General features: G+C 41.4%; 1 protein-coding gene and 1 pseudogene across 2 annotated transcripts in view; one reads left to right on the forward strand and one right to left on the reverse strand.

Annotated features, from left to right (window-relative positions):
* The window catches only part of LOC105481790 (GTP cyclohydrolase 1), a 54,368-nt gene extending 37,587 nt beyond the window's left edge, over positions 1-16,781 (forward strand). The window contains exons 3-6 of one of the 2 annotated variants that reach the window (XM_071100155.1): positions 559-614; positions 9,891-9,922; positions 11,152-11,236; positions 13,147-16,781. In XM_071100155.1, coding sequence (XP_070956256.1) covers positions 559-614; positions 9,891-9,922; positions 11,152-11,236; positions 13,147-13,222 — 249 coding nt within the window. In that variant the 3' untranslated portion in view covers positions 13,223-16,781. Of the gene's footprint in view, positions 1-558; positions 615-9,890; positions 9,923-11,151; positions 11,237-12,875 lie in introns of both variants that reach the window. The other variant, XM_071100154.1, reaches the window with a different exon arrangement.
* Positions 987-1,098, reverse strand: LOC112426689 (U6atac minor spliceosomal RNA; annotated as a pseudogene).
* Positions 16,782-18,620: the final 1,839 nt, after the last annotated feature.

The raw sequence follows: 18,620 nt of genomic DNA on the forward strand, positions 1-18,620 counted from the left end.
CCGTAAAGAAACTTTCAGATTTGTGTCAAGAGTTCAACTTCACAGGTAAGTGTCAGGGCTGTGCAGTTGACTCTTGAACAACATGAATTTGAACTGCATGGGTCCACTTAGACATGGCTTTTTTTTCAACCAAACAGTGATCAAAAATTGTAGAGTATTTGCAGGATACAAAACCTGTATAGATGGAGAGACGACTTTTTATATATGCAGGTTCTGCAGGGCCAACTTAGGGACTTGAGTATGTAGGATTTGGGTATACACGGGGGTCCTGGAAGCAATCTCCTGCATTTATCGACGGACAACTGTACTTCAAGTTTGTTATTTGATTAATAGACTCATACTTACACATTTTTCTTTTACTGCATTTATGTAATTTTAAAAATACGTGTGTAAATGTTTCATTTTCTAAGTCTTAACCGTTCCAGATGTTTTCAAGGTAATACATTGTTGTGATAAATTACATATAAGTATGCTATATTCTTTTTGTATTTCCTTATTCTGTCACAAAGAAGGCACTGTATTTTCACTCAGCTCATGATTTCCGTCTCTTCTCTGAAGGTCCATATTGGTTATCTTCCTAACAAGCAAGTCCTTGGCCTCAGCAAACTTGCAAGGTAAGTGTGACTGTGCAATGAATAAGAATACAGGTTTATAGGACCTGCCCTCGCCTGCTGAGAATCTATCTCATCAGGCTTTCTCTCTTTACCTGTATGGATCTAACTTGGAAGTCACATTGCAACTTAAAGTTTATAGTTGTAGAGGCACAGACTCAGAGGGCCTGAAACACAGATGCCCCTTCCTTCTTGTCCGCTATTGCCTGCTCCCTCTTCCACTTCCCACTCTTTCTTCCACAGATACATACATCCTGGAAGTCTCAGTTCACCTCTTTCTCTGCAGAGCCTTCTCTGACTAGAGAGGTCCTGAACTTACCTTCAGTCCAGCACCATCCTTTAAGAGGGGTTTAGCTAACAGTGAAGGGTTGGGGGAGAAGCTGGTCAGGGGTCTAGCTGCAGTGCCCTGCTGTCAGACTTGTCAGGCTTGAGGACTCTTCTATCCTTGTCAAGGGGAGTGCTCAACTTCTTCCCTTTCATACAACACTGCTTTCAGACTTGTAATGAAACTTCCCTGTGGGATCCCCAGCCTCAACCCTGCCTTGCTCTGCACTGAATGCCTCCAGGCATATTTCAGGGGTCCTGCAGGCCAGTCCGTTCACGTCTAGGTTCTTTGTTTCTGCAAACACAAGACTGCCTGCCTTGGCTTTGCGCAGTTTTGTTCTGATACAGTGTTCACTCTCCCGGCTCTCATTTCTCTCTTTCCTGCTACAATCTTTTCTGTTCCTTATCCTGTGAGTTCATGCCTTAAAAAATTCCCTTACTGCCTTTTTTATTTGGGTTTTAGGAGAGGTGATGTACATACACATTCATCTGTGTTTAACTGGAAGTCAACATGGGGGTTTGTGTTCAGATATCTCGGTAGGCCCCAGCCACCAATATTTTATTGCCCTTAAATATCCTTGTTACTTCTTTGTATAAAGTTACTGAATTTTGGGTGATGGAGGAAATACTGGGAGGTGTGTCTGTGTGGAGAGAGAGAGAGAGAGAGAGAGAGAGAGAGAGAGAAAGTTAAGAATAAGCTGAAGGGTGGGGTAAAGTGTTCCTACTCTTTTTTTCAAAAACAATCAAGCTAAGTTTGAATAACTTGAGGTATAGTGACCATATCATAATCGAAATAAATGAGTGTCAGGTGGGTGCAGTGGCTCACGCCTGTAATCCCGGCACTTTGGGAGGCCGAGGTGGGCAGATCACTTGAGGTCAGGAGTTTGAGACCAGCCTCACCAGCATAGTGAAACCCCATCTCTACTAAAAATACAAAAATTAGCTGGGCGTGGTGGTGCACACATGTAATCCCAGCTACTTGGGAGGCTGAGACAGGAGAATTGCTTGAACCTGGGAGGCAGAGGTTGCAGTGAGCCGAGATTGCGCCACTGCACTCCAGCCTGGGCGATGGAGTGAGACCCTATCTCAGAAAAATAAAAATAAAAGAAGAGTAATAAATGAGTCTCTGTGACCAGCTGACTGTGCTGTGGCTCTGATGTGTTCCTGTTTCTTTACGCAGGCCCTGGGATTTAACAGTTGTGAAATAGTGGTCCTGATATTTCTCAATTCTGTGCTGGAATCTGTAAAAACTACCCCAGCAATCTGACACCTACCCTCTACAGTTGTTCCTTTTACTTTGTTTTCATTTTCACTTTCTCATTCATTTCCTTTGGGGATCAATAAGAAAGTGGGTAGAAGAGACAAATTTAACTTCCTCAGTTTCTGACCTCATTCTTGCTCAGCTATTTTGCTATTAGACAGGGCTGCTTGGCACCATGAAAGGATATTATATCATAGCTGTAATTGCTTCGCTGGAATAAGGCTCTTAGCACAAATCCAGAAACATTCTGGCTGCTTGCATGTAATCCGTCCCTGGTGGCAGTGCTGAAAAGTTGCTGAGAAAAAGTGTATTGGTAGTGATTGGGAGTAATTAGTCTTACTGTACTTTTTATTAACAACTCCCTTCCCAGTAACTTACTCTCAACTAATAATGTATTAAGCCAATTTCATGTCAACTGTGAGTAAAAATATCTTTACTAAAATCGGTTATTCTTACCATTTTATAAATACAGTCTAAGTAAAATCAGCATGCTTACTGTGCAAACATAGCTGTAGGCCCAGTCCCCTGGGGCCCGCCCTCCCTGTCAGCAAGATTGCCAACCTTTTACCTTGCCCATATAGAAATTCCGGCACTGCTGATGCCTATAACAGACTGTCCATATGTGAAAGGTGTAATAGATAGTTTCATAGTGTAAAAAAGCTGGGCAGATCACATTAAGCCTTGGTCTTGATGTAACAGCCTTCTCTGAAAAACCACCTGTTGATCATGATTAACACTTTATGGGAAACAGACTCAAGAGTGATTCAGTGAGATCATACAATAAATGGCAACCTGGTGGTAGAAGGAAATAATCTTAGTTATTTCCTTTCCAAGTGGGAGGAAAAGATCTCAAATAATTAAGCTTTTATGAAGCAATACAAAGGAGTTGATTATTAGCATGGGAATTTGTCCTTAGACTAATAGGATTAAAATTTAAGAGTAAAATGGAACACTAAGCCAAAGAACCAAGTGTATGTTGCTTTCAGATATTTTGCAAAAAAGAGTCTATTAAACAGAAAAGAAGATTAAGATTTTATCCAACTGCTTATTCTTTTTAAGAAACAAGAAGTAAGAATATTTAGGGAATGAAGAGGAATAAAAGCTGAATGTCTTAGCAAAACTTCACTGCTCATTTTAATCTTGTATGTGAAGTTTGTTATATGCTTGCCTTTAAATGAATGACCTTTCAGTGCCAGTGAAGTCAAATATCAAGCAGTAAAGCCTTAAGTAACAAGAAAATGCCAGAAGTGAGTTGATCTGGCTCAACTCTAGTACAATTCTAGAATAAACTTAGTTTGAATAGAACTTTCTTTTGTTGCTGAAGTCATTGGACATGTATTCATTTTCTTCCCTTAGAAATAACTGAGCCTTGGCTGGGCGAGGTGGCTCATGCCCGTCATCCCAGCACTTTGGGAGGCCAAGGTGGGCGGATCACTTGAGGTCAAGAGTTTGAGACCAGCCTGGCCAACACGGTGAAACGCTGTCTCTACTAAAAATACCAAAATTAGCAGGGCATGGTATCATGCGCCTCTAATCCCAGCTACTTGGGAGGCTTGAGACGGGAGAATCGCTTGAGCCTGGGAGGTGGAGGTTGCAGTGAGCCGAGATTTTACCACTGCACTCCAGTCTCGTGACAGAGCAAGACTCTGTGTCACCATAAATAAATGAATAAATAAATAAATAAATAAATGTACGAAATCTTGAATTTAGAGTTGTAGTACCTTCGGTAGCCATGGCTGACCTGTTGGTGGGCACTGTGCCAGCTACTGTGGAGGCGAAAGAAGCAGGACATGGCAGCCACCCTCAAGGAGAGTGCACAGGGCAAGACTGCAGGTGCCATGGAAATGCCTACTGTAGCTCCAGGTTCAGAGGAGCCACGATGGCTGTGTCCTGGCAGGTGAATAGACCTAGAGGTGGAGGGATGAGCAGAATTCTAAATGGGGGAGAAGTTTCTCTAGGTATAGTTAATGCATGAGCAAAGACCAGTCAGAGGGTAGGAGCGAGGCCTGTTCCAGTGGATGGGAACCAGATTGACTGATGGAAGTAAGAGGTAGACAAGGGGAAAAGGTGAGGTGGGTATTAGATTACAGAGGGAGCAGTCTTTTTTTTTTTTTTCTTTTTTGATTATAAAAACAACATAGCATTTAAATACAAATGAATGAATAAAGTAAAACCTTTTTTTACCTATTTTCATTCCCCAGAGTTAGAACTAGAGACTTCTTTCACTATCCTTCTGGAAAAAATTTATGCAAACACAAACATAAGATCATATCTTATATTCTGTACTACAACTTGTTTTTTTAAATTTAAATTTAATTTTTTTTTTGAGATGGAGTCTCTGTCTGTTGGCTAGGCTCGAGTGAAGTGGTGTGATCTCACTGCAACCTCTGCCTCCTGAGTTCAAGTGATTCTCCTGCCTCAGCCTCCCCAGTAGCTAGGATTACTGACGTGCACCACCACGCCTGGCTAATTTTTGTATTTTCAGTAGAGACAGGGTTTTGCCATGTTGGCCAGGCTGGCCTCGAACTCCTGGCCTCAAGTGATCAGCCCACCTCGGCCTCCCAAAGTGCTGAGATTACAGGCATGAATCACTGCACCCAGCCAGGTATTTTTTTTTTTTTTTTTTTTTTTTTTTTTTAGAGACAGGGTTTTTTTTCTGTTGCCCAGGCTGGAGTGCAGTGGCACTATCTGGGCTCACTGCAGCCTCCACATCCTGGATTCAAGCGATTCTCCTGCCTCGGCCTCCTGAGTAGCTGGGATTACAGGCACATGCCACCACGCCCAGCTAATTTTTGTATTTTTAGTAGAGATGGGGTTTCAATATGTTGGCAAGACTGGTCTTGAACTCCTAACCTCTGGTGATCTGCTCGCCCCAGCCTCCCAAAGTGCCAGGATTACAGGAGTGAGCCACTGCGCCCGGCCCTGGCCAGCTTTTTAAAAATTTAAAATACCTCAAAGTTCCTTGGATATCGTTTAGTCCCAAAAGTCCAAGTTTCTTTTCATAGCTACCTAATATTTCTTTGATTAATATAATTCATGTAACCAGTGTTTGCTATAGATAAGTACAGTTTGCAGTTTGAGACTTGCCAAAAAGTAAAAAAGTACCCTGGTGAACAAATTCTATTATCTTTGTGTGCTTTGAATCTATCTGAAGTATAAATTACTAGTATGGAACTTGATGGGTTAAGGGTAGCTGAATTTTTGATATTATGAAATTGCTCTCCCAAGAGACCCTGCCAGTTTATACTCTAATAAATTGATACATAGGCAAAGTGTGGTGTATGTTTCTCCACACTTTGGCCAACACTAAGTTTCATCACACTTTTAAATCTTTGCCAAACTGATAAGTAAAACATAGTATCTATTTTAGTTTGCATTTCCTTAATAGAGCAAGGTTGAATCTATTCAGACACTTCCTGTTCTTAGCTCCAGTGTTAATTTTTCCACTGAGTTACTTGTCTTTTTATTCTTGGTTTGGACAAGCTCTGAATGTTAAAGCAATCAAGTCAGGTGCTACAGACAATGCTTGCCAGCTCGTCATTTGTCTTTTGATTTTGCTTTCTAGTATTGTATTTCCATAAAGAAGTTTAAAACTTTTCTGTAGTCACAAACTTTTTTTTTTTTTGGTACTTGTATGGCCGCATTAAATGTATTTTGGGGTGAGGAGTGAGGCAGAACCCATCTACTGCTGTGTGTGCTCACTGCCTGGCGGCCGCAGCACCCCCTCTTCCTTCCTTCCTGCCCTCCCTGCTGTGGGTCTTTGCTGGGCCTTTCTTTTTTTTTTTTTTTTTTTTTTTTTTTTTGAGACGGAGTCTCACGCTGTCGCCCAGGCTGGAGTGCAGTGGCGCGATCTCGGCTCACTGCAAGCTCCGCCTCCCGGGTTCCCGCCAATCTCCTGCCTCAGCCTCCTGAGTAGCTGGGACTACAGGCGCCCGCCACAGCGCCCGGCTAATTTTTTTGTATTTTTAGTAGAGACGGGGTTTCACTGTGGTCTCCATCTCCTGACCTTGTGATCCGCCCGCCTCGGCCTCCCAAAGTGCTGGGATTACAGGCTTGAGCCACCGCGCCCGGCCTGCTGGGCCTTTCTTATCTTCCTCCTGGAGGGAGTGTTAAGCTCCTGCCTCCTCCCTGCCTCTCATCTCTGAGGGTCCTTCAGTCCGCCCTCATGAGCTGCTGGGGTGTTCTTTCTAAAGTGTGGATTGGATCATGCTGCTCCTTTGGTGGCTCGCCACAGCTTTTCAGATCAAGTTTAAACTCCTTATTTAGAATAATTTAGAAAAACCCCAAAGAATAGAAATCACAAATCTACAAGTTGAAAATCTTGTATCATAGGTTGCTGGGGAGTCTGATATCTAGGAAGGAGAGGATATGTAACTAAAAATATGCTTTATAAATCTTTACATCTTGATGAGTAAGTTTTTTAAAAAGATGGGGAGAGAAAGGAATGGACCAAGAGTTTGAAAGCCTGCATACATTAATAACCATTAGAAAAGATCAAATTCATGTTTTGGGGGAAAGTGCCTGTACCCAGTCAGTTTTATAAGTATTTTTTCAAGCTTTCAAGTAACCACTAATTTTGCATGTGTATAAATAATTCAAGAGCATAGAAAAACCTGTGAAGTGTCAATTAATTTGATGAAGCTGCCTATTCTTGATAACAAAGCCTGATAAGCATAGCGTTAAAAAAAAATGATAGGCAAATCTCACTGATGAATGTAGTTGTAAGAATCCTAAAATGTCAGGCTAGTATGGAAGTACTGTTTTCAACATTACCCAGGGATGTTTAGTCCAAGAATGTAAGAATGGTTTAGATTAAAATTGACAACTACTGATCCTGAGTGTGGTGAACTAGATTGTAATAATGTCCCTCTTGGTACAGCATATCAAGATATAATGCATATGTACATTTTACAGTTTGGGGGAAGCATGAGGCAATTCTAGTGATAATCCACTGGAATTAGCACTAAAGCCAAAGTCTGGATTCTGTCCTCCCTATTCCCATCCCAGATCGAGGATGATACTTACCTATTAGCGTTATTCTAGGAAGAGCAGGAAAAAGGAAAAAGAACTAATAGACACATTCATAAAGTTTGGGATCAGAATTTGTACTACCTGTGTGGCCTTCAAAAAATCAAATGGAATAATTTAGTTTCAAACGACCCCATAAGGCCGGGCGCAGTGGATCACGCCTATAATCCCAGCACTTTGGGAGGCCAAGGCGGGTGGATCACCTGAGGTCAGGAGTTCGAGACCAGCCTGACCAGCATAGTGAAACCCCGTCTCTACTAAAAATACAAAAATTAGCTGGGCGTGGTGGCACACGCCTGTAGTCCCAGCTACTCAGGAGGCTGAGGCAGGAGAATTGCTTGAACCCGGTAGGTGGAGGTTGCAGTGAGCCGAGATCACACCGTTGCACTCCAACCTGGGCAACAGCAAAAACTCTGTCTCAAAAATAAATAAATAAATAAATAAATAAATAAATAAATAAATAAAACGACTCCATAGAGGTATCCCTGTAGGCAGCTAGCAGAAGCTAGTGCATGTTCTCTGATGCACTTTTATCCAGGCTTCAAAGGATACCCAAAGATGAAGTTCCAAGAAGCATGAACAAGCCACCATGAGTTGAGTCGGACGAACACGATGGAAGAGGGCAGATAGCAGAGGTATCAGAGATAGGATATAAAACAAGTATAGTAAGTCCTCACTTTACGTCGTCGATGGGTTCTTGGAGACTGCAACTTGAAGCGAAATGACTTAGGCAAATTGGCATATAGCAGTCCTGGAATAATGTTGTTTCATTCAATGTCATTTCATTATGATTGAGAAAAAAAAATTCCTAGCTGGGACCCACTGTCTGTGTGGAGTTTTCATGTTTTTTCCCACATCTGTGGGTTTTCTCCAGGTGCTTCAGTTTCCTCCCACATCCCAAAGATGCACACGTTAGGTGATTTGGCGTATCTGTGTGGTCCCAGGCTGAGTGAGAGTGGGTGGATGTGTGTGCCCTGCAATGGGATGGCGTCCTGTCCAGGGTCAGTTCCTGCCTTGCACCCTGAACTGCTAGGAGAAGCTCCAGCCACTTGAGACCTTGAACTGGAATAATTGGGGAAATCAATATCTTTTCATTAATCTTTCTTAAATGTATGTATCACTCACATGTATTTTAGTGTTTAATATTAGAAGTGTTTTTGTGTTTATTTAGAAGTTTGTTGACATTGTTGTGACCAGAAATATGCTGTAGGAGCTTAACTCTTATATCAATTAGCCTAGGGTAAAATTGGTTTTGTTCTCAGTGTTTTAGTAAAGTCATAGATTCCAAGAACCTGTTGACTTTAAGCAGGGATTTACTATGTATTTAAAAATAGGCCGGGCACAGTGGCTCATGCCTGTAATCTCAGCACTTTGGGAAGCCGAGGCGGGCAGATCACCTGAGGTCAGTAGTTCAAGACCAGCCTGGCCAACATGGTGAAACCCCATCTCTACTAAAAATACAAAAATTAGCCGAGTGTGGTGGTGGGCACCTGTCCCACTACTCAGCTGCTCAGGAGGCTACTCCCAGCTACTCAGGAGGCTGAGGCAGGAGAACCGCTTGAACCCAGGAGGAGGAGGTTGCAGTGAGCCGAGATCGTGCCAGTGCACTCCAGCCTAGATGACAAGAGCAAGACTCTGTCTCAAAAAAAAGGAAAACTTATCACTTGACAGATTGTGCTATAAGCTAAGATCAGGAGGCTTTTATTTCTTGCGGGTTAATCATACTAAATGCTTAGATAAACCTGTCTTATGAAGAGGTGTCTGAAGAAGTCTAATCAGTTCTAATCTGCCCCCCAATAGGTTTAGTTGGTATAGTAGTTGACCATGGTGTGCTATTAATTAACAAAGTCTTTTTATTTTTAACTTGAATTTTAAGCTCTGATAAAACAATATGATTAATCAGAGCACTTGAGACATGACCTAAAATTGATGATTTGGAGCTTTAAAATTTTGTTACTTATCTCTGTGTTTTTCCTAAGTGAATGTCACACTTGGAGACTCATTAATTCTCTTTCTGGGGACTTCAGGAAGCACCACTCTGTAGTGGTTGGTGGTCTTCTGTATTATTCAGGGTTCCCTAGAGGGACAGAACTAATAGGATATATATATATGTATATATATATATCTCAAGGGGAATTTATTATATATTAACTTACATGATCACAGGGTCCCACAATAGGCTATCTGCAAGCTTGAGGAGCAAGGAGAGCCAGTCCAAGTGTCAAAACTGAAGAAGTTGGAGTCCGATGTTTGAGGGCAGGAAGCATCCAGCACTGGAAAAAGATGTAGGCTGGGAGGCCAGGCCACTCTTGCCTTTTCATGTATTTCTGCCTGCTTTATATTCGCTGGCAGCTGATTAGATTGTGTCCACCCAGATTAAGTGTGGGTCTGCCTTTCCCAGCCCACTGACTCAAATGTTAATCTCCTTTGGCAACACCCTCACAGACATACCCAGGGACAATACTTTGCATCCTTCCATCCAATCAAGTTGACTTTAGACTACATCTCCCTGTGTTACTTGTATCTTTCTGTCATCTTCCCATAAGCTTTATCCCCTCCTGCAGCCCACTGTTGCTTCAACAGTGTCCTTTTTGTTTTATGAGGAAGCCTTATCAATTTTGCTTCAAATGATTTATGATTAACTAAAACAATTCTTTCTTTTCTAGGATTGTAGAAATCTATAGTAGAAGACTACAAGGTAAGCTTTAAAAATCTTTACTAACAGAAAACATTTTACATTTTTTTTTTTTTTTTTTTTTGAGACAAAGTCTTTCTCTATCACCCAGGTTGGAATGCAGTGGTGCAATCTTAGCTCACTGCAGCCTCAGCCTCCTAAGTAGCTGGGATTACAAGAGTGCACCACCATGCCTGGCTAATTTTTGTATTTCTAGTATAGACGGGGTTTCACCATATTGGTCAGGCTGGTCTCGAACTTCCAACTTCAGGTGATCCACCCACCTCAGCCTCCCAAAGTGCTAGGATTACAGGAGTGAGCCACTGTGCCTGGCTACAGAAAACATTTTTCCTACACAAAAAGTATTTTTTGTTTTATTACAAGTGTAGTAAGTATGACTTATAAAAATGTAAAACCTCATAGGACTATAAAAAGTCTGTTTCAAGCCTCCAGAAGAAATCACTGTTGTATTTGCACATTCCTTCACATTTTCATGCATATACCTATGTTTTCAAATCAATTTATTTGGATTATGTTTAAACAAAAATGGGCTCATTTTATATATAATCAGCCTTGCTTTTTGCCCTGCTTTTTTTCATTTAACAAATCTTAAACAATTTTACCACATCCATGTAACTATCATTCATTCTGGTGGCTGTCTAGAATTCTGTATATGCCATGGCTTGGCATAACCTATACCTGCTCTGATAGACATTGGGGGGTTTCATCAGTTTTCGAATAGATGCAGTGTTGCAATGGATACTCTTATATGAATTAAAAGACAAGTCATTTTATTCAGGACAGGAACTATATTATTTAGGTTAAATTGTTGGTTTTCAACATTGCTCTAAGTACAGCTCAATAATGGGACTGCAGCCCCTTTGTTAACCCTGTTGCAAGCTATTTATTTGCTGCACTACTTTACCTCCATGGAGGTGCTTGGTAACCAGTACTGTGTTGTTCTTACTGCACAGCTATGAGATAATTACTATTCTAATTCCTTCCCCTAGTGATGCTGGAGGGCTTCAAGGGGTTCTGAGATCTCTTTAGCCCTGTACTTCAGGTGAGGGAGTTGAATCCGGGCCTCTCTGTGGCCCAGTCAGCAGACAAAGCAGACTGGTAAAAGCTGGTGTGTCTTGGCTCTTAAATCTCACAGAAGTCTGCTCTCTAAGATTTCAAATGTTCTAGAGACAGAAAAAGCTTCCAGCTGTTTGTGTCAGACTCTCAAACTGAGCTCCTTGTCACATCCACAGTTCAGGAACGCCTTACGAAACAAATTGCTGTAGCAATCACAGAAGCCTTGCGGCCTGCTGGAGTCGGGGTAGTGGTTGAAGCAACGTAAGTCTGCATCTGCCTTTAGTAACATCATAATGGTGCACTAGAAGTGATCTTGCTATTTAATGCTTCTCATATTTTGTAGCACCAGGTGATGCCACACAACTGACATGATAACTGTAGATTTCCATCCCTGAGCCTAAAGCTCTTTTACCACTTTTCATTTACTGTGTTACTGATATAGGAACAGAGTACGGAAGAAGTATTTTTCTGAGGGTAGGATGGGGCTTGTGGAGGCATAGGGAGTTATAAGCACAGGTGTAGAGATTTACACGATGAATAGCCCTTTTTTTTTTTTTTTGAGATGGAGTCTCGCTCTGTTGTCTAGGCTGAAGTGCAGTGGCGTGATCTTGGCTCACTGCAACCTCCACCTCCTGGGTTCAAACGATTCTCCTGCCTCAGCCTCCTGAGTAGCTGGGACCATGGGTGCGTGTCACCACGCCTGGCTAATTTTTGTATATTTAGTAGAGATGGGATTTCACCATGTCGGCCAGGCTGGTCTCGAACTCCTGACCTCGTGATCCACCCTCTGCGGCCTCCCAAAGTGCTAGGATTACAGGCAAGAGCCACTGCGCCCAGCTCAATCGCCATTTTTTTTTAAATGTTCAAGACAGGGTCATGCTCTGTCACCCAGGCTGGAGTGCAGTGGCACAATCTTGGCTCACTGCAACCTCTGCCTCCCGGGTTCAAGCAATTCTCCTGCCTCAGCCTCCCAAATAGCTGGAATTACGGGTACCCACCACCACACCCAGTTAATTTTTGTATTTTTAGTAGAGATGGAATTTCACCATGTTGACCAGGCTGGGGATCTCAAACTCCTGACCTCAGGTGATCTGTCCGCCTCAGCCTCCCAAAATACTGAGATTACAGGCGTGAGCTACCGCGCCCAGCCCCAGGAGCCATTTTTATGTCTTCTCTTGATTTCTTCTTTAGCTCTCTGTTGCTCCAAGCCGAGTTTTTCTAATATTTTGTCACACATTTAAAAAAAAAAAGCCAAAAATAAAGCCAAGAATTGGTACATTTCTTTAAGTTAGGATGAGTTAAGAGAATTGCAGCCATTGTGTGGACAGAGTTCATATGTGTTCTGTGACATGGTGTGAACTCTGTTCTATGTCTGGTATCTAATGTCACCAGGTTGCTCAGACAGGATCCCTGGTCACCATTATCTGAATTCTGCCTGGTAACACCAGTTATACCTGAGCATTTATCTCAACACCTAGGCTTGTATAGTGCTGTCTTGGTCCTAAAGGCAGAGCAAGTGAGAATTCTGACTTTCTTTTGATCTAGAAGTTAAGTATCTTTGTATGCCTTTTATATTTCTTTCACCCCAGAAGAAAATTCCATTTTTTCCCCTTTTTGGATGCTTTAAGGATCAACTACTGATAAGAATAAAAGTTGCAAGACAACTTGAAGAAAAAAAAAACTAGGTTGCTGCAAAGGTAATTGCAGTTTTTGCTGTTACTTTCAATGGCAAGAACCACAGTTACTTTTGCACGAACCTAATAGATAATATTTGTGTAAGAAGGGATATTTTGATATACTTGGTAACCGTGAACTGAGATTTAATCTTTAGGCCTGCTTTTAAAAACCAAATCAGCAGCTGTCTACTCCTTTAAACAACCTGTGTTGCCTTATTTTGTAGACACATGTGTATGGTAATGCGAGGTGTACAGAAAATGAACAGCAAAACTGTGACCAGCACGATGTTGGGTGTGTTCCGGGAGGATCCAAAGACTCGGGAAGAGTTCCTGACTCTCATTAGGAGCTGAGCTTCAGTGTGTGTGCGTGGGGGTTGCCGATTGTACTGCCAGTAGCATTGTCTGTCTGTCTGGTCTTGTTTGTACATTCCATTTTCAGTTGTCACACATGTGAACTTTTTCCTTGTCACTAATTATATTTAAAATGATTTCTAGAAAGTTAAATAAATATAATAAAGGGTTGAGCCCTCTACTTTCTTCTTGCCACCTTTTTGTGGCAATATTAAAGTGAACTGCTAATAGTGTAAGTATGTGCACAAAACTACTGCCAGATAACCAGAGGGGCCTGGGAAGGGAGAAGAATTCGTGTATTTTGTTCAAATAGTATAGTAATTTGACTCATAAGCATAGGAGCATTGGGAATGGGAGGGAACTGTGCCCAGTATACTGTTTTTTTTTTTCTTCCTCCAATAAAAATGGTATAGTGCTGAAAGTGCTAAAATATTTAATGTGGTATTGCTCTGTGGATTCAAGTTCAACAGACTCCACTTTGGTCTTGTTTATTAAACCACCAGTGACATTTAAAAATATATTTTTAGCAGTTGTAATGTTAGTCACCAAGGGAAGGTGGTGGAATGTCTGTGTTTTTGATTTTACTGTGAGTTAAAAAGGCACATTTCTACCTTCTATTGTTTTTAAATTCAAGAATAGGGAATTAGTTCCTGGTGTTGTTTACGAGTATATTCTCATGTCAACATACAGGGATTTAGATATTTAACTCTCTGTGCCTTGATGAGAATATCATTTAGAGTGTAGATACTTTTGCCTTTTTAAAAAAGCCATTATTTTTTAAGACTTGGTACGCACACTACAAATAACTAGTCATCTCAGTTTTAACTTTATAGGTTTATTGGGAGTTTCCTTTGTGTGTTCCATGTAGATGCCTCAAAATGTTTCTTCTTCTTCTTTTTTTTAATCTTATAAGATATTTTTCTAAGGATTTCCAGAAACATTTGAGAGTGCCCATCATTTTCAGGTCTGCAAAACCATAGCTTCCACGTACCTGAAAGAGCACAGAATGAACTGATGGTGGAAGACATTACGAGCTGTGTCCAGTGTTCTAACCAGAGGTTATCGTACCAATGGTCTGTGAAAACGCACTGGAAGCTTCTGGTCCCGGTTTCCTTTGTGGTCTATGTGGGTCCTGTCCTCATTGTAACTCTGTATAGGTGGTATAGGTATTTTAATCCTGGAAGCTGTTGCCTTATTAATGATTATCTTAGAATTTCCTCCATTGGGGCAGTGTGGGCCAAATTAAAACAAACAAAACCACAACTCCTCCACAGAAACACAAACACAGTTATTCTATGAAGTTTATTATTTGGTTGACATAGTGCTCTTCAAATTCATCCCATTACCCTAAAAGTAATTAACTTTGATGCTTGCTTTAACTTTAGTCCCATCTCTGCCACTTTGATGCTATTTGGATTATGATGGGGCAAGATGGCAGAGGTATTGGGTTTTTTGTTTTTTGTTTTTTTTCCATTCCTCTCTACTTCTGTCTGTTTTCTAGCTTTTTCTTTCTGGAGTTTAACTACAATGATGGCTGGCTTGAGTTCCTTTTTAAATCTAACCCAGTATAAACATTAGCCTGCTTAATATGTAGACATTTATAGGTAGAATTCTAAGCACTCATGTTTAGTATTTTAAAGTAAAAACAAGTGTGACTTCGAGGACCAAAGAAATTGATAGCTATACATTTATCTTTATGAGGTCATTTATATTCCTTTTTAATGACTCGTTGTTCTAACATTTCCTAGAAGTGTTCTTATAAAGGTCTAATGTATCCACAGACTGTTGTCTTATTAGTAAATGCGAAGTAATGACTTTGTCTGTTTTACTCTAGTCTCTAGTACTTCAAAATTACCTTTTCATATCCATGATCTTGAGTCCATTTGGGGGCTTTTTAAGAATTTGATGTATTTCAATACACTGTTCAAAATTAAATTGTTTAATTTTATGTATGTGTATGTATGTTCCTGAAGTTGGTCCTATTTAAATTATTAAAGTATTGTAACTTTGTTCTTGTGAAAGTTGTTTCTTTTTCAACCACCACTATAAATATTTAAATAACTTGATTATTTTGGCTGTATTCTGTTTCAGCAAAGACATCATAAGGGCTTCTCCCAGCCATCAAGCTATTTGAATACTAATCTCAATTATTGTATGAAGGAACCCCAAGTTCTGACAGTTTCTCCTTGGTATTTGATTGAAGTCTTACCGTCCTCACTGTCTTGAGGTAATGGGAGGAGGAGGCCTGGGATAAGAGTCAGGAATCTGAGTTGCCCTCATGTCCCTATTGTCTTAATGCTCAGTAGGTAACTTCAGCCCCCTGGGAACTGGCACTGCTTCCTATGTGGGAGCTGTTGGGGAAGGAAGAGTAGGCTGGGGCAGGGAGTGGAAGAGGGTTTCCTTCCCTCTTCTAAGAAGAGCCTGCCCGGGGCAAAACTTCCAGTTAGTGCAAAGGATTTTGTGCTGTTCTTCTGTCCCATGCCCAACAACCTCCTTTCCTTCTTGCTGGTGGTCTGCTCCCCATTCCACGCTACCCATAGGCAGAGGCCCCTTCCCTCACCGGTGGCCAGCATGTCCAAGTACTGGGGCCTGCTGCTCCTTGCAGGACCCTGTAGACCATTGGGTAGCAAATCTTATCAAAGTAGGAATGCTTACTGGCGTAAAACACTCCTAGAACCACCATTCATAGGTGTCAATAAAATGATGAGCTGCTTAGCTAAGCCCAAGTTGCTGCTCCTGAGTTTTGTCACTGAAGATTGATTGGCCAAGTTCCTTTTCACTTAGTGGAAGAGCAGTTGCAGACATGAAAGGTTTTCAAGAAGGCTTTCTGTCAAAACAGCACCTGGATTCTCCATCACAGGCATGGGTCCTCCTGCTGATGGATAGAAGAGGAAGTCTCAAGAGATGAGTTCAAGGGCAAGTGTGAGTACCTGACTGCCCACCCTCCCAGAGGCCCTTGCCTTCTTTTATTTTGATTTTTGTTACAGAAAATAAAACATGCACATCAGTAGAGAGAGGAGCACATGAACCCCTGTGTACTAATCACCCAGCTTCAAGAAGTCTCAACTCAATGCCGCCATCTTGTTTTCCTCTATACCCATCTGACCAGATTATTGCAAAGCAAATCCCAGGCATCATTTCATCCATAAATATTTCAGATTATCTAAATAAGGTGGAATCAGGTAAATAAATATATGAACAAATACCATCCATTATCACACTAAAAATTAATGTCAATTCAAATATCTAGATTTTCTGCTATTTTGTCATTTTTAGTAGTTTATTTGAATCAAGGTACAAATGAGATCCACACATAGCAACAGGTTGATTTAAGTCTCTTAAGAATCTTATACGTTCTCTTCCCACTCCCTCCTCTGTTTTCCTTAAAATGTGTCTGGTCACTTGTTTTGGAGAAGCCCCGTGTTTGTTGCTGGAATGTCTGTGGCTGTCCAAATGAGGTCAAACTCCAGCTAAACAGGGAAAAGAAGAGTTGTTCTTTGCCACAACACTTCTCCACATCCCTAAACCCATACTCCTGGGCAGCCCAGCTTGGTCTGGTTCTGGCTGGCTTTTAACTGGAACATAGCTCTCCTTGGCTTTGTAACTTAGAGCCATTCCCCAGGTACAGAATAGAGTTCATTGCTTTTTTCTGAGTGTGTCCTTTTTGGGCAAGGATTCCATTTTAAAACATGCTGCCTTTGGCTTCAGCTTGGTGGATTCCTTGGCTGCCAAGATTTTGGTTAAGGTGGAAAGGTTATTACAGAAGTGAAAACCATGAATCTCACAGTAATTGGCATCACTTTGAGGGCCTACCCATAGGGAATTCCATTGGGTTGGACAGTAGGAGTGCTTGGGTTTCTTCCCCCCACTCCCTGACCTCATCAGTTACATTTTCATGACATCCTGAGTATGAATGTCAGACTCTGGCCGACAAAGGATGGGGAAGAAAGACACACCGCGTCTTGCATTTAAGCAGCTCCTTTTATTCCCTCCCTAGCAGTGCAGCTATGACATGCTCGTTGGTCCTGGTAGTGTGACTCCTGGCACCTGCATTACACAGCCCTAATGCACCTATCCATCTTTCCTCTTATTTCTACATTCTCCTGTTTGTTTTGAGCAATATGTCCACAACTCTGACCTTTTGAGAAATCCTTTCAATCTGGAACTGACTGTGCTGCCCAGAGAAACGTGGTTTGCCTGCCGGTGAGCACTGGGAAAGCTGTGTGGAGGGAGTCCTGTGATGAAATGCCTGGGCATGTGTATGTACAACTTCTTCTCAGGCTGTTGATTTTCCCTGATTTTAGAATGTGGATTTTTGATTCTTCCTCCTTTTCATGGATCCTTTCACATTCAAAAATGTACTGAACAAATAGATTTTTTTTTCTAATTCATTTTTTTGTGAAGTTTCCCATTATATATGTAGTGATAATTTTTACAGTCATTCTATCTAGACTGATAAAATTGTTTATGGAAATTTTTCTCTTTGCAAGGACATTTTACTTCTAACCAAGGGGGATAAACTGAATTTAAAAAAAAAAGAAAAGCTAGTAAATAAAAATCAGTTTAAAACCATTCTGGTTTTAGCAGGGACCACAGAATTATTGGTCCATATTGGTCATCTGGTCATTGGTCTCCCAGCAGCTGCTCAACCATTTTTGGCTGGAGGTGGATTTTGGTCTATGTCTCTCTTTGGCTTCACTGCTGCCGGCCTCAACTGCATTCTTGATTGCTTGGGAAGAACAGCCTTTGACATCTGTCCGCATAGATGACAGTCTCTTATAGACCCACACAGTGGCTTCCGCTCCTCTCAATTTGGGAAATTTTAAAGGAATTTCCATTTGCATATTGAACAAGTCCAACCAGAGAGAGGAAGCACCCTGACTGTTTCAGTTTGTACCTTTAAACTTTCAAGTACCTTTAACCAATCAGAGACAACTAATCTATCTTTCTTTCTCCTTTTTTTTTTTTTTTTTCCCGGAGACAAGAGTCTCCTGCCCAGGCTGGAGTGCAGTGGCATGCTCTTGGCTCACTGCAACCTTCACCTCCTGGTTCAAGCAATTCTCCTGCCTCAGCCTCCCGAGTAATGGATTAAAGACACCCTCCACCACGCCCAGCTAATTTTTGTATTTTTAGTAGAGACAGGGTTTCACCATGTTGGTCAGGCTGGTCTTGAACTCCCGACCTCAAGTGATCCGCCCACCTTGGCCTCCCAAAGTGCTGAGACTACACTCAGCTCAAAGTGCTGAGCCACTGCGCCCAGTCCAAGACAACTAATCTCAGAGCAAAATTTCTTGCCTGAAGTCTCATTTCTGAGTATTTCTGAAAGTTGATTTGCATGTAATCAAGGAGTATTTGAAGTCTTATCCAAATCTTAGCTGACCTTCTCTTGCTTAACAGTTGCCAGAATCACCTCTTAATCAAGAGGATGGGGGAGTCAATACTTGAATATAACAGAATTTCCATATAAATTTAATATATTTTTAAAAAATTATGAATAAAAAGTATCACGTGCACTTGAAGTATAGACAAGCCAACAATGAATTCTCATTGGCTTTTTAACTAGAACACACACAAAACAGGACATTAAAATCAACATGAAACCCTGAGTTCTGAGAACT

Source organism: Macaca nemestrina, chromosome 7, assembly GCF_043159975.1.
Source record: "Macaca nemestrina isolate mMacNem1 chromosome 7, mMacNem.hap1, whole genome shotgun sequence".
Lineage (NCBI taxonomy): Eukaryota > Metazoa > Chordata > Mammalia > Primates > Cercopithecidae > Macaca > Macaca nemestrina.